This window comes from Aquila chrysaetos, chromosome 23 (genome assembly GCF_900496995.4).
Source record: "Aquila chrysaetos chrysaetos chromosome 23, bAquChr1.4, whole genome shotgun sequence".
NCBI lineage: Eukaryota > Metazoa > Chordata > Aves > Accipitriformes > Accipitridae > Aquila > Aquila chrysaetos.
The window spans coordinates 8,818,074-8,833,991 of record NC_044026.1 but is presented as its reverse complement, the minus strand read 5'-3'; the positions used below and the strand labels follow the sequence as shown (position 1 = coordinate 8,833,991).

General features: G+C 38.1%; 1 protein-coding gene across 1 annotated transcript in view; it reads left to right on the top strand.

The window, feature by feature from the left end:
- Positions 1-15,918, top strand: part of LOC115334488 (phospholipid-transporting ATPase VA-like) — a 65,566-nt gene that overhangs the window by 12,210 nt on the left and 37,438 nt on the right. Inside the window, 5 exon segments of the mRNA XM_029998648.2 lie at positions 2,157-2,242; positions 7,961-8,067; positions 8,173-8,304; positions 10,765-10,898; positions 12,442-12,694. Coding sequence (XP_029854508.1) covers positions 2,157-2,242; positions 7,961-8,067; positions 8,173-8,304; positions 10,765-10,898; positions 12,442-12,694 — 712 coding nt within the window.

Below are 15,918 nucleotides of genomic sequence, written 5' to 3'. Positions count from 1 at the left end.
GGTGACTCTTCTTTAGCACAATCCTTAGGCAGACAGACAGTATATTATCGAAACACCTTGAACAATGTTTACAGATTATTTTCCCTGTACCTTTTTTTTTTTTTTTTTTGCCAAGGAACATACCAGGACAAGGAAATGATCATGTTCTGGGGCAGCAGAGCAGGTGTTCCGTAGACAGCACAAGGTTTCCCAGCACAACAAGTTTTGGCATGACTTGGGAGAACTTCACCTTCTCCAACAAGCTTAAGTAAAGCCAGCTGCCAGGTAGCACTGGCTACTAGTGTAGTGTCTCTGTAACGTGAACCTTTGACTGCTGGAGGCAAGGACACGGGCAGAGTGTGTATAGTTTAGGAGCTGTAGTAACAGATTTCAGATGCCAAGGCCAGAAAGCTTCATGATGTCTGTTCTAGCCAGTGATTCCTTCCTCGTGACTGCTGGTGTCTGTGCCTGTCTGAAGTGAGCAGCTGAGGAACGAGGGCCAAAGGGGGTGACCGTGTGGCTTTACTGTATCTGTCCCATTCTACAGCCTAATGATGTCTTAGGTGCTGCTGAAGAACTAAGTACTTCCAAGCATTCCCAGCATCAAACTTGAGTCACCTAGAGAAGCTTAAGGCTAACCAGGAGAAATATCTAATGAGCTTAAATACCAACAGTATTTGTGGTGCTGAGAAGATCATCTGGGTTTCTTGCTGAGGCTCAGGTACTTGACTGCCAAATTTGACCTAATTTAGGGAGTCTGATTCTCAGCATAGCAATCTTCTTCTTTGCTCAGAGCTGTCCTTTGCTGTAGTCCTTTTTCTCCCCCTTTGTTTACAAGCTAAATTCTGCATATAAACCTGATTTTTTTCCTCCAGTGGGCTGTCGCTGTCTCTAAGTGACAGCCCATCTTTGCCATTCTCTTTATCATCTCTTGTTTCTCAAAAATACAGGAAAGGTTCCCAAAAGTGTCAGGCGTGGGTGGTTTGAATTGTCTCCTATATACTGTAAGCCTGTCTTTCTTCCAGGTGTAACTGGCAGAAAAATGAAGGAGGGTGTTGATGGTGATGCTGACATATCCTCTAGTTTCTTTTATCCCTCATTTAAAATCTAGTTTCTTTCACCTCTTCTGAGTAGAGTCAGTATAAAAAAACCAGACACACCTGTGTGTTTCAGAGAAGCTGGCAATAAGATTGTGTCTGTCCTTTGGTTACTGATTCTCAGTTGGCTATTCCCATAGTGTGTTCTAAAAAGTAGTGGTTGGGGTCTACAGCTGCTCAGCAAAACCATTACAAAACATAACATTTGCAGTGCTGAAACTTAATAATATGATAATTCACAATTGGTTCTTTCATTCAAATGGTGTGCAAAGCAGTTTTCTAAAGGTAGTCCTCATTGATGGAGACAAACAGCCTTCTTAGCAGCACCAGGACTGGGTATCTCTGATTTCAGTGCACAGTTTGTTTGGTCTGGCAAAGGAGGGAGAACCTTGATTTTTATTTAACAAAATCAAGTAATTACACTGTGATAGGATGTTTTTCCTCAGACACAACAAGGTGCTAACTACAGGCAAACATACATAGTCGGCAAAAATACCAGCTTCAGACTAATGAGCTAGAGAACCAAGAAGGTTTTTAAGTGTCAATTAGGAAAAAGTTATTCTGCTATATGTGTGTAATTTACTGTAGTAGATTAATTTATCTGTGTTGGCATAAAGCAATTAAGTCTTGCTCATATTTCAAAAGCTCATATTAGCTTTTTCATAACTGGCAGTATATTGACTTATGTTGTCCTAGATTTTCAGTAGCTTCACTGAACATGAAGTATAGTGATACTATTGAATATTTTGAGCCTTCCCAGCTAAATTTCATTTTTCCACTCCAGACCAAAGTCATTTGACTTCTCAGCTCGGCATCTTTTATCTAATGCTTTTAGAAACTCACATTCTTCCACTTGCAGAACAGAAAAGTCATCCTTGTAAGGGAGATTTTGGAAGGTATCTAAGGAATTTTGGTGCCCAGGTCCCTTTGATTTTCAGTGCCAGTGGTCAGTGTCATTCATTTTATTGCCTTTGAAAAAAAAAATGGACTTTAATACATTATGAAAGCTAGAAAAGAAAGTGATTTTAGCTATAATTTTCAGGTCTTTGCCCTAAGTAATTAACACTTTTATTATTCCAGGACTCAGAATTTGACCCCTTGAAGTTCACCAGTGTCATTGAATGCGAGAAGCCAAACAATGACTTAAGTAGGTTTCAAGGCTACATGTGAGTATTTCATATAATATCCTTCAGTATACACTCCTTTTCTCTAATACAGAATAAATTAAATGCTGGTTTGTTTTGGGCTGTGTTCTGTAAGTTGCAGCTGCATATTTAAGACTCTTTTAGAGGATCCTCACTTCAGGGTGAGATGGGAGCCTCACATTTCCATTCCTTAGGATGGATTTAGTTGTTAGCTTTGATCTGTTTACACTCCAGAAATGAATGCATGAAGCAGTGCAGTTACAGACACCGTTCTCCCTTTCCTTCCCTCCATGGGTCAAAAAAGCCCATCTAGAAATGGCAGGAAATGGAAGACCGGTCCAAGAGAGCCAACAAACAAACACAATCTGTTGTACACTGCTTTTATGAAGATGGGTCTGTTTGATGTTTCTTTTAATGTAAGTGTCATTGAGGAAAATCAGAAGGCAAAACTGATATTTCTACAGCTATGACAGTATTCCTTTCCTCTCATTCAGACAAAATAAAACAATTGGCTGACACGATGGGTGTGCTTGTACATTATTACCATGCAGAATCACCTATGGCCTTTTGACTTAATTCTAAACAAACAGAACTGCATTAACAGGGTGCTCATCTCTGGCCAATCAGTCCTGCTCAGAAGCAAATGTTTTAGTATGTGCAAAGCACTTTGCTTCTAACATAGCCAGGACTGTGGTGTGTAGTCGTGCCGATAGTGGTGACTTAGGAGATGCACTCTTGCACGACTTATTTTTCTACAGTCTGTAACCACATGCAGAGTGAGACCCCAGGTTATTTGATTTTTGTCTACATTTTAATGAAGAGAGTTTAAACAGACACTAATTCTGTTTAGAATACAATGATTTATCACCCACAGTAATTAGGAGTGATAAGCAATATTGAATTGCGTAAATGGCACAAGGTAAATTACTGGAGCTTGGGGAGTTTTTTATAGTGATGCTATTTACCACCTCACTTACTACTCTCAGATGTCACAGATTGTGTAGGATGTACTGTCAACTGGTGTAAATCAGGACAGTTTTTTTGAAACTACATCAGGTTGTAGTGTGGGAAAATGTATTCCTTTATGTAGCAGCACAAAGCCCTACAGTTCATTTAAAGATAAAAGTTTAGTATTAGACATTACTGCAAGAGGGCGTGTGACTGTCTACATTAATAGAGAGCCTGCTCTACTGCAGAAATGACATTTCCCGATATGGAAATGCAAGGCTTGGCAGCTTTTCTAGCACACTTCATGTGTGTGAATCTTAGTCCCCAAAATATTGAGCAGAGGTTGAATACTGTAGAAGATATGCATAAATTTGTCTTTCATTATATATTTACTTACATACTCCATGTGGAAAATGTCTGTAGCTTGTAAGTTACAGACCCATTCAGATTATGTAGCAGAAAACATGGTAGTACTTTTTGGAAGACTGTTGTTCAATATTGATTCTATTTAATCTTCTTTATACTTCAGTGTTTCACAAACAATGTGAATATATTTTGACACAGCAAAAAGCCGAGACATCAGTTTTGAATCTGGCAGAAAGCATCAGGTGATTTCCAGGTCTCATCAGCTATGCTGCAAGAGGTTTACAACTAAAGGACCACGGGGTGTTTGAAGTAAAGAGCAGGAACCAGCCCCTCAACAAGTAAACTCTCAGTCTCCTAATTTATCATGGGAGAAGGCTTTTTCTCCCCTCTTTTTAGATTTCCTTCATTAGTATCATGAAATCATGGGTCTATTTCAAATCATGCATTAGCAAGATGAATAGTAATTAGCACATCTGAATTGAAACATGTCATTGCCATGTCAAACTCAAATCTTAACTCTTGTTCAAAATCTTACCAGTAGTCACTGCTTGAAAGAAAGGTTCAGGTAGCTCCCAGCTGATACTAGCTCAACTGAAAAGAAATGTTACTGAGATATTTAAATGGGGATGGTATGAAGTAATAGACTTTCAAGAGATCCATATGTAAAAGCTGTGCTGAGACATTACTGTCAAAGTGTAGTTGAAGTTTGGACCACTTGGTAGGTTTCCGGTTTTGATTAGGACTACTTTTCTCTGTTTGAAATACGAAGAGCTCCTTTGGTTCTAATGTCTGGGCTGACAAATCTTTCGGGTAATAGAAATATTTGTGTGTGTCTGTGTGTGTTGTAAACATGTAAAAATTCTGTTCCCCACAGTTATTCTGAAACGTGATCACTACAGGTAACCAACGTAGCACAGGCAGGTCAGGGTAAAAGGAAACATGATCATAAAAAAAATCACAAAAATAGTGCAAAATGCATTGAGGGGCCTGGCCCTATGATTCTATGTTTCTATATCTGCAAAAGTGTAGTGTACACATTACTACATATGACTTCTTCCGTTACTTTGGCACAGTCTGCATTGAACACGCTCTGGATGTGCAGACAGACAGGCAGACTACTGGTTCTACTCAGGTGCTTGCTTTAATAGTGTTTTGCAGTTTCTGTATCCTCAGATATCCCAAGCATATTTCCTCATTTTTATTTCCCCTCTAAGAAGTCTTCTATGTAAAAAGAATAGAACAAAACCTAACATGCCCCCTGCCTGTATGGGTCTAGGCAGATTATGTACAGTATGCATGGCAAACATTCAAAAATCCCATGCTAGGTTCCAAAAATAAAAAAAAATGGCTTTAAAATCTTGTTTCTAGTTTTTTTCTGTGTGTATGGGCAGGGGAAGAGGAGTAGTAGTAGTAGTTGGCATTCTGGCTTTTCAGCTTTTCTCTAAAAATAAAAATTTTACTATTGGACAAGAACAGAAAGCTTTATCTGATCGTACCAAAATAAGTATCGCAAGGAATTATAATAATAATAATAATATGAATACATGACTGTATTTCTATTTCAAAGCTCTTCATAAGATAACAAAACCAAATAAATATAAAATCATGTTACAATTTTTTTAAGAAAAAAAAATTTAAAATCTATACAGTGATGCCTCTTTAATGTGCTATAGTGACACCACTTATCCTGGGGGGAAAAAAAACACAACAACCTAGACTAAGTTGCATCAGAATTGAGAGTCAGGAAGATTCTGACTGATGATGTGCACTGAGACTATGTTTAAGATTGTTGAATATTTTCTTTGGGAGTGTCAAGCCTTGGAAAGTAATGCTAGCTCTATAATTTGCTTTGTAAGACACTTGAGAAACCAGACAGTGAAAGAAAATACTCTTTTGAATACAGTTTTGATACGTCACATTGTTATGTAATGCTGGCAAACACATAACAAGGAAAAATATAATAAAAGGCTGAAGTGAGCTACCGTCGGACTTATTTTTGCTTTGCTGTATTGAACCAGGAGGCTTATTTCTACACAAACACTTTCAGAGTGCTGTAGCGAAGTAGTAGCTAACTGCATCTGGTCTGCCCATTTCTCCTAATTCGTGGTGCATGTATGTTTTAGATGTTTAGATAGCGCATATTTGCGGTGTCATCCGTGTGAGAAATTGCAGAGAAAAAGAACATTGCACCTGCACTTGCCAGTGCGTTTCCTCGTGGGCTAGCCTTCGCGTTCCAGGCGTCTGAGTGGCTTCAGCCAGCCACTGTTTTAAATACTGACAGAGAAAAGTTTCCTTCTTTGCCTCCAAAGTTATAGTGGCCTGAATCCAGAAAGGGGAAAAACAGACTGTTCAGCCTCTGTAAGAAGCTTAGGGTTTGTAACTCTGCAGGGCTAGAAATGGGATCTAAGCCATCTCTCCACCTGGACATAAAGTTATAGCCTTGGCAGGTTTTTTTATCAAAGTGAGCAGTTTTATTTAACTCTAGTTTTCATTATTTTTTAATCCAGACCTTTATGTCTCTAATTTTTTCTGCCTTTTATCATCAGTGCCCAATTGCCTTACATGTATGTTCTGTTAGTGAGTCACTGGGAGTGAGTGCAGACATGAAGGAAACAGTGAGTTTCCTCCAGCCCCTGCCAGCTTCTTTCTCCCAGATTTTGATTTCATCCATGTTTTCTAAAGGTCTGGTGAGCAGCAGGTGAGTTGATTGACTTCATTTAGATATGGAAAAGTAAAAAGCGGTACCAAACGCATGTAAGGATGAGTTGTGGTGAGAAGGCTCAGGCTGTGGGTGAGGGCAGTAGGTTGGGGTCTTGGAACCTACAGGTTAACTTCCGATGTTGCACCATTGCTTTGGAGCAGTTGTGTAAGCTAAGATAGTAAGAAGTCGTATTCTACTCTTAACTAAGAGCATTGACTACATAGCGTGTCCAGCATAACAGCATAATCTGCAAGTAGTCCTGCTAGACTGGGGAAGAGTACAAAGGATTCACCAATGTGAACCTTTTCTTCTTGCAGATCTCAGGATATTTGATATAGTTCTTCAGGCCTGAGATCCTAGAAGCATGTGCTAAAGTTAGAATTTTGGTCCTCATTTAGAAAAAGATAAGATTCTAACAATCAGAAAAGCATGAAGATATAACCCAGGTGTGAAGGCTTAGAAAATAGGAAGCAAAGAAGAAGAACTCCACCTTTATAAAAGGCACAATTTTAAGCCAGTTTGCAGATTTCAGGGGACACAGGATTTTAAATGCTCAAATCCAGGTAGCCATAAAATTTGATGTTGCAACAGCACAATGTTGGTTTTAGTATAGTGCATGTGCTTTTCCAGGATTTCTCTTGAACTCCCAGCTTTTACCAGTTTCCTATTGCAGTCCGTTTTTTAGACTTTGGAAGTGCGATAGTTTTGATGCTCTGAAAGTGAAGGCAGAGCATTTAAACATTTCAGACTTTGCTTTAATATTCTCTGAGGCATTGGGATACTACAGCTGATTAAATTAAATTTTATTTATTTAGAAAAGGTTTGAAATTATTATTTGGTTTGTCTTTTTTGCCTAATAAAACATTCTAATGTTGTTTTTAAATTGTTGTTATTATTGTTTAGCATTTCCCTGATGACTGTTAATTCTCATAAGGCTGTTTTCTGTATTTCTGTCAGCTGAAATTTGAGTCAGTCCATACACAGCAGACAATAACTTGTAGTGGAAACTCACTTTGTTCCGTTGTTCTCATGTGTTTTGGTGGTACTCAACAAGAATCATCAGGGCGCAGACCATTTCGTCTTTCTTAGAGAGTCAGTGAGACGCTTCTGAAAGGAATTTCTCTTGTTCTCACTGATGAACACATGGTATTTTTTTCCTTTCTTTTTCACTGAACTGATGCATAATATCCCTGGCACATCTTCCGTAGTATCACTGCTTCTGAAACACAGTCCTTTCCCAATTTCACCATATTTCTTTCTAGGATTTATTTGATAAGAACATGTGAATAGTGGGTTGATCATATGCACTACACAGCTGCTCTTAGGGGGGGCTGGGTTAACTGTGACTGCACAGTCAATTTGCACATGCGCAGAAAGTCCAATTCATTTCAAAGCATTAGATAGGCTGCACACATGCTGTAGATTTGGCCTGCATATCTCTAGTGAGCATTTGTCCAGTACCTTTGTATATCCAACAGCAACTGGTACTGCTCCAGCTGGGCTGCTGCATGTCTGGGATTCTTGGGTAGGTATTCTCAGTTTTCAAAGTCTGGCAGAGAATCTTCCCAGGAGGAAGATCTAAGGACCTTTTTCCCCATCAGGTTGACAAAACTTCTTAAACTTTGAAGATGTTTCCTGGGCTTGTTATATTACAGAGTACTATGATTTAAGAAGCCTAATGTTTTGTCATGCCGTGCTTTGTTCTGTTTTTAAATTTTCTGCAGCGTACATAAAAGTGGAAAAAAGGATGGACTGTTCAAAGAAAATCTTTTGTTACGTGGATGTACCATTAGAAATACAGAAGAGGTTGCAGGAATAGTAATCTATGCAGGTAAAAGCTGGTTTTCTGTCTGACGAGGCACACTGCCTTTTTAAGGTTTCCTTAAAATAATAACAAAAATCCATATGACATCATTTGATGTAATTGCTTCTGCAGGGCATGAGACCAAAGCTTTGTTAAATAATAATGGACCCCGTTACAAACGCAGTAAGCTTGAAAGGCAGATGAATGCCGATGTCCTTTGGTGTGTCCTCATACTTCTAATCATGTGTCTGTTTTCTGCCATCGGTAAGTGCTCTTTCAAAGTAGAAACTTAAGTATCAGACTGTCTTGGGATTCATGCACTTAGCTTTATCAAAAACATACGTGCCTGCCAAAAGATGAAATCCATAAAGCTGCCTCCATACTGTCTAGTTTTTGTTGTGTTTTCTTCTTTGAAATCAAGATGTCTTGATACATAAGGTCATCTAAACAGCTTCTTAGTATCAATCAAATATACGCTATTAGATACCAGGGATCTGAAGGCTTAGATTCTACTACCCTTGATAGCATCCAAAAATGTCCAGTCCAAAAGAAGCCACTTTATATGTAGTCCCCTCAAAATTACAGGTGGTGGAGTGTAACATGCCATTAATCAGTCAACAAAGTAATTTATGAGGAGAGAAAAAACATAATTAGCACAGTGCTATTCCCCAGTACTATTTATTAAATCAAGGGCACAGTGCACAACATTGATGCACTGTCCCTAAGGCTGCAGCTTTGACATAGAAGAAATAAATGAAAGTCTAAATCTGCATAAATCCAAGCAGAAGACTCTCTAGACTTCATGGAGCGTTTAAGGAAATGCTGAGGTTCAGGTTAATACTCTTCAGGCTTTTTTTCTGTTCATTTGTGAGAAAGATTTGAGTTTTATGTTTGGCGCCCAAAATGATTCTTTATATATGGCATATGAATTCCGTATCCTTAATGTTTGTGTGTTCCGTAATGTTTGTGTGTGAGTCATACGGCATACGCACCAGAATGTTTCCTAACAACCATGGTGTAGTTTAATAACACTCCTATGCCATTTTAATAAGTCTCTGTGTGCCTTTTTCCCGTATTGTTAAATGCTGCTTGAAGATGAGTATTTCCAGCTGTGAATCAGCCAGCATACTTGTTTCCACGGAGTTCATGACACTCTTTTATAGTGTCTCAGTGTTGGGGAACCCAGTCCTCAGGGCTGAAGTGCCATGGAAGGCTTAATTGCAAGGAGTCACTGCCTGCAGCTGTCCCCTCTGCCACTGCATCTGAGGTGTTGCCCCTAGAGCAGCAGCAGCGGGGTGTGCACTGCAGTGGCTTCAGTTCAGCTGAAACTCCTGAGATGCATGAATGTAAACAGGAGGAGGTGGCACACAGTAGGTGACACATGCGCCTTCCCTTCTGTCACTTCTGCTACAAGGCTAGAAACCACCAGCAGAGGGACAGAGCAAACTGCTGGAGGCGGTAACAACCAAAAAGAGCTGGAAAGAAATTTGCTTGAGCCCTTGGAAAGCAGAGGGGCCTGGTGCTTCAAGACGTGCAAAGCTGTGTTCTGTGAGAGTCAGGCAATTTTGGTACCTTCTGTCAAGAAAGTGGAAGTATGACACTTAACTAATTCTTTTGAAAATCTGAGTCAGGATATTTACAGAACAAGTCTTGTTGTAGGTCATTCTGAGTGTGGGGCTTCCAATTTTTGCTCTCAAGAATAAAAATACAGACGTCAGTAAAGACATCAGTATGGTGATATGCTCATATTGGTAGTATAGGGACAAAATAATTTTCTCACTCGACTTAAGTATTGTTTTTATTTTCCAAGAGTTCAAGGCTGAGTTTATGTATCAAGATGTAAAGGACTGTGTTAGATGTGGCTTACGAAAGATTACTTTTAAAGTAGACCTTTGTCCTTTTTTTCTGATTTCTGACATATAGTGAAGATAGTTTGAATGCTTCTTATCGTGGGGGAATTCTTCCTTGTTTTTAACCTTAAAAACATCAGGCATACCATTTTAGGACTTTTAGGACTGCAAATCCTAGCACTGTACTTAAAAAGGCAACTTTCCATCTCTTTAACAAGAATGTCATTTTCCCAAAATAATAATAATAATAATAATAACAACAACTACTTTATTTAGTTATCAGCACAATCAATGAAAGAAACACTCTGAGCAAGGCTTAGAATTTCTTCTGTTCTTAGTTCCTCAGCTTCCATGCTGTTGACTCTGCTGATACTATCATTTCATTAGTTCTGTAGGCATGGTGGTGAAGATTCACACAGTAAGATTAAAGTCTCTTCTGACTTTATCTAGCTGAAACTAGTTTAGTTTAGTAATAGCTGGCTAGTGATATACCCAGTGCAGTCAATGGAGTTCTTTCATTTTAACACATCAAATATTATTGAAATGAATGACTTTCTGAAGAAGTCTGGTTTTCTCTGCTGATTACAGAATGAGCCTAAACTACCAATTTAGACTAGCCAGCTCACTTTATTTGGATACAGTTATGCGAAATGACACTTGCATGCTGTCCTTGAGGCCAGACAAACCCCTTTCTCAAACCCCAAATCCGAAGGCAGAAAAAAACATGGGTTTAGGGCCTCTTTCAAAAGTCATGCAGAATAGTTGAGAACAAATACCACTTTCCCAGCTAACTCAACTCTAAGAACAATTTCATACCATAAGCATTTTTCCTTGGACTTAATTTGCATTTTTCTCTCTTTCAACTCTTCTGCAGGTCATGGCCTGTGGGTATGGCAATATGCTGAGAAGAAGAAACCAATCTTTGATGTTCCAGGACCTAATGGCAAATACTTGTCTCCTGTTTTAGCTTCAGTATATTTATTTCTGACAGTGATCATAGTTTTCCAGGTAATCAAGTTGTACATGCTGTCACCTGTTCATAGTTTGCTGTAATAAAGCTATAAATGCGCAGTATGTGTAGTACCCCTTCTACCACTAAGGCATGTAAGCAGCTAAACAAGCACTAAAAAGGAGTAAATTTAGTCTCTTTAAAATTAAATTTTAACTATAGGGACTGTGATAATATATTACCAGAAAGCTAAATTAAATAAACGAAGTGGTCTATCCAGTGGTAAAAAGATGATAACTTCTCCGAAAAAAATAAACAAACTGATGCACAGAGTAAGCTGTCAGAGCTCCCTTGGTGTTGGAGAAGATAATTGTCTGAGAACCTTCCCCGGAAGACTCAGGTATTTTATTTCATTTTAAACAAGTAGGAAGAGGTGGGATGCTGGGAGAAAACAAGCTTTATGCTTCATATCCATCCACTGTGGAACAACACCTCAAAGACTCTGGGTGCCACTTTGGGTACAGTGTCCTGGTATGAACATAAGTTGTATACTCTTTTAACCACTTTCCAAAGATACTGCTCTTAACTCCATATCTCAGCTAGATAACAAACTCTGCTAAAGGTTTTTTGGTCCTGAAGAGAAATGTATTGAGTGGTGAAGGTGACAGTAAGTTAAGAGAAGTAACAGAGACTCATGTCAGTGGGACATGTGGAAGTATGCCCAGTGGGACGTGGAGGCAGCAACTCCTTTAAAAACAGGAATGAAAACTTTTTACTCTAAAGTATTGGGTTATGATATTGGTTAAAAAAATTCACCACAGAATTCTTTAAACGCCAAACTTTAACTGTAGCTTTTGTTTAAATAACCACATTTGCCACTTATATACATGCTATAATTTATCCCTCATATCTAATTCAGCAAGCTAGATAATGTATGCAGTCAGGAATTTCTGTCCTGAAAAACATCTGCAGAGAAAAACTCAGGTACAAATTAGGTATTTCACGGAGTTTTGACAATCCTGAAGAAACAGTTGAAAATCTTTTCTGGAGAAACTTCTTCTCACATCTCTTTCTTCAGCAATTATAAAATGTGTTCTTCATTCAAATAATCTGCAGTGCAAAAGCCGAGGCCACAAAGATTGTACCTGTGGAGAGGTGAATGCTTCTGATTTTGTTTCTCGTATTCCTGCAAAGTGAATTTGCAAACAGTCTATTATTTGTGCAGAATAAATATATCCTATTCTTTCACATTTACAGGGTTCTGACTATACTGTCTGTTTTTGGGTTGGTTTTTTTAATTTTCCTTTCCCAGTTAGTTTCAAGCTCGCCTTATTAGCCTAAAAAAGATTTGCTTCTGTCCTAGCTTTGATAATCACCCTTCTAGACACAATAATGCATTTCAGCTCTGCAATTCACCATAGGTTTCCCTCACCTAACACAGTACATAAACTCTTTTCAAACATGATAATAACTTTACGGTAAATTCTTAAAGTACATAGCCTCTCTATGTTCTAGTCTAGTACCAAGTTAACTAGATTTTACTAAGTCACTGTATCCTTGCTTCTGTTTTCTCCTAATTCTCTTTCCTTTTGTGTATTCTAGGTTATGATTCCAATTTCTTTGTATGTATCCATTGAAATAGTTAAAATCTGCCAAGTATACTTTATTCATCAAGATAAAGATTTATATGATGAAGAAACAGACTCTCAGCTGCAGTGCCGAGCTTTAAATATCACAGAAGACTTGGGTCAGGTGCAGTTTATCTTTTCAGACAAGACTGGGACACTTACTGAAAACAAGATGGTTTTCCGAAGATGCACTGTTTCTGGAATAGAGTATTCCCATGATGATAATGGTGAGCTCATGATCTTTTTTTCTGTCTAACAATTGTGCTGTGGACAATCTGAAGTAGATATAAAAATTACTGTAATCTTAAATCAAGAAGAAAAACCAAAGAAATTGCATGTATCCACTCAGCAAACTCCATAATAGCTGTTTTCAGATTAGCATAATTTGATGGCTGTGTTCAGCTAGCAATGACAGTCTTATCAAAGTGTTCTGTAACATCTACAGTATGTTGTCAAGACAGTGAAAGCTCCTGGCTTTAGCTCCTGATATAGTAAAGCACTTGAGCACATGGCTAATTTAAGCAAATTGAAAAGTGCTGCTGGTATCACAATTGTTTGGTGTGTTTCAAGTATACTATGTAAAATGTCGGTTTTAAGCATACAGCCAGACTAGTGTCTGATTGAATACCTCGAACGACATTATCCTTTTGTGCTGCAAAATAAATGTAAACAAAGATGCTGATTTTCATATTAGCAAGAAACATAATCTGATCTAATAGCATATTTTATGTTCCCTTTGTCAGATTCTTTTCGGTGCTCCTGTGTGACAGGTGTCTGTGTTAAGGTATCTTCACTGCTATATGAACATTGCAGTTGAGAGAATGTCCCCAAGTATCAGGTTCTGGAAACACTAAAAAGTCACTCTTTGTCACAAGGGAATGTGAGGGTTGTCATCCCTGTGTCATCTCATCACCCTTTTAAAATTATGAAGTGATTTCCTGTTTTGTGATTTTTTTGTAATTTGTGTGATTTTCCTCTAACATTTTGTTGTTACCATTTTTGACATAACAGATCTTAACTCTTCAAATCATTGTCTGTGTGTGGGAAAATATTGATAGCTGGAGTATTGCATTCCGGTTTGCAAAAAATAAGTTTCTTAATCTACATAACATACAAAGATCACTGATTAGAAAGTTTTCTCAAAGACCATTACAGAAGGTCAGCTTATGAATAAGATACAGGGTAAGAGAAATAATCAAAATAGACTGGAAAATCTAAAACATGCTTTAGAGAGTTCATAAGATTCCAAATTGGAAAAAGATATTTTGAAGTTTGGGATTATGCAAGGATTGTTCTTTTTTTCTTCTACTTTAAAGTAGTACTGAGACCTTACATTTAAGGCACTCTTTTTCAAGAAACAAGGTGTTTGGGTAGTGTTATTATCCCAGTGTTACAGAAAGAAGAACTTAAACAGGGAGAAGCTGTGACTTCCTACCTCTGTACTATAGGTAAGAAAGAGAGAAGATGATGCTACTGCCGACTAAAACTGTGCAGAAAGGGTATTTTTATGAGCTTGGTATCATCAGCTAATATGTAGGCTGAACTCAGGCTCTGGAATTTGAGTATTGAGTTTCAGATATTTTTTCTTCAAATGTAATGTGTTTAACAGAAATCTAAGTTTGTGCATGCTTTCCTCTTAGGATTTCAGATTACAATATAAATGTTAATGAAAGCAGAGTGAATTTCACTACAAACAAAAGTGTCGAATACGTAAAATAAACTCATTTTTTCCCCGTCATTCTTTTCATGTATGGCTGTGGTTGGGCTTTGTTGTAATTTTAGTCAATATAAAATTTCTGACAAATGTAATTCTTAAATTGACACAAAATTTATACACAATATTTTATACACAGTATGTTATTCTTTTTCTTTTCTCCTCTACAGAAAATAGGTCTTTCTCCGTCATTCAATATATAAATGGTGATAGTTTCTATTTATTTTGTTCCCTATAATCAGGATTAATAACACAGTAAAAACTATTCTTCATTCAAGTCTTTTGTTAGGTCTATTCTCCAGTCTGATTTTCTAACCATCTCTTATCTTTTCTGCTGCTGAAACCTGCTTGTTTATGTGTGGTAAAATGTCTATCACAGCTCTTTCTGGGTTTAGGGAGTGCATCAGCAACATTTCATTGCTGTGCGCTTACTTGCAAATGATTTGTCAGCCGCTTTTCTATGTCTTATACCAGAGTATCTGAATTCCCCTCGGAGGTTTTGGGGCATATGTTATAACTGATACCATCCTGCTCTGCACCTCAAGTTTTGCTGAAGATTTCATGAATTAGAAAATTCTAAAATCTTTCACTTGGCAAGTGATCTGAGGCTGCCGTATATGCAAGAAAACCAAGTAAAATGCATCTGCCTTATCTATTTCAAAGATGGTCTGTGTCTTTCTTCACTTATCTGAGTAACTTTTCAGGCATAGAGGTTTGTTACTTGGAATCAAACTCGAGTAGCACTTTAGAGGAAAAAATGAATTTAAAATTGTTGTACACGAGTCAAGATTCAAAAGCTGAAGATAACAGGTCATTTTCTACTGTAAAAGCAGATAGCTCACGCTGGAAGAATCCTTGTTCTGAGCTCTTTGGCCTGAGTTTGTTACTCTGCTGTGGCTGGGTAGCAGTGCCTGTTATTCCAGTTGCTTGACCCTTCTCATGATAAGATCCTGTTTTCAGTTACGGATAGTTTTACAAAACTTTTAACTATTTGGTTCCAAGTTTTCCATGCCAGATGTTTGCCTCAGGCGTGAATTCTGGGGGCGAAACTTCAGTCAGAACAGCTCCATTCAGCCGTATCCAAGAACAAGGCTAAGATGTAACACTTTTTCCCATGCTAAGAAGTTTTGGCAAATTTTCCTCTGAAGTCATCTAGAGGCCCTACATTCTGGGGCTCAGCCATGCAAACAGACAGAGTGGGGAAGTTATGCCTACAGTGGCAGATTAAGGTCTGAAATTTCCTCACTTTGGAACTTTAATTTTCTGTTGAAGCATTTTTTCTGCACAATCTAGGACTGCTGCATATCTGTTAATTACTCAATCAACAGATTGTGCATAGCCTTCACAAATGTTCTCTATGCTGCATTACAAGCTTTTCTCCCTAAAATTTGTTCACAGTTATGAGCAGTTATCCCATTCTTTTCTGTTCTACAGGGATTGTTATACTGCATTTGTCATCATCATATCTGAGTTCCTTCCACTAGTGCATTAAGCAATGCGTGTGACTTTCCTTATGCGTAGCTTGGTCTTTCCCCTTCCTCCTCTCCCTGTGTGTGCAGTGCACAATTTGTTTGGGTTTGGGGGCTGCTTAAAAGCCGTACGCTACGCTGTGTTAGGTTTGGCATATTTGAGGAGCGTGTCTTTTTATTGAGTGGTGGGATTGTCCTTATTTTCTGTGGAAGTTTGTTCCACAAAGCCATGTAAATTCCTCATGTGAAAGGTGAGCTTTATGATTAC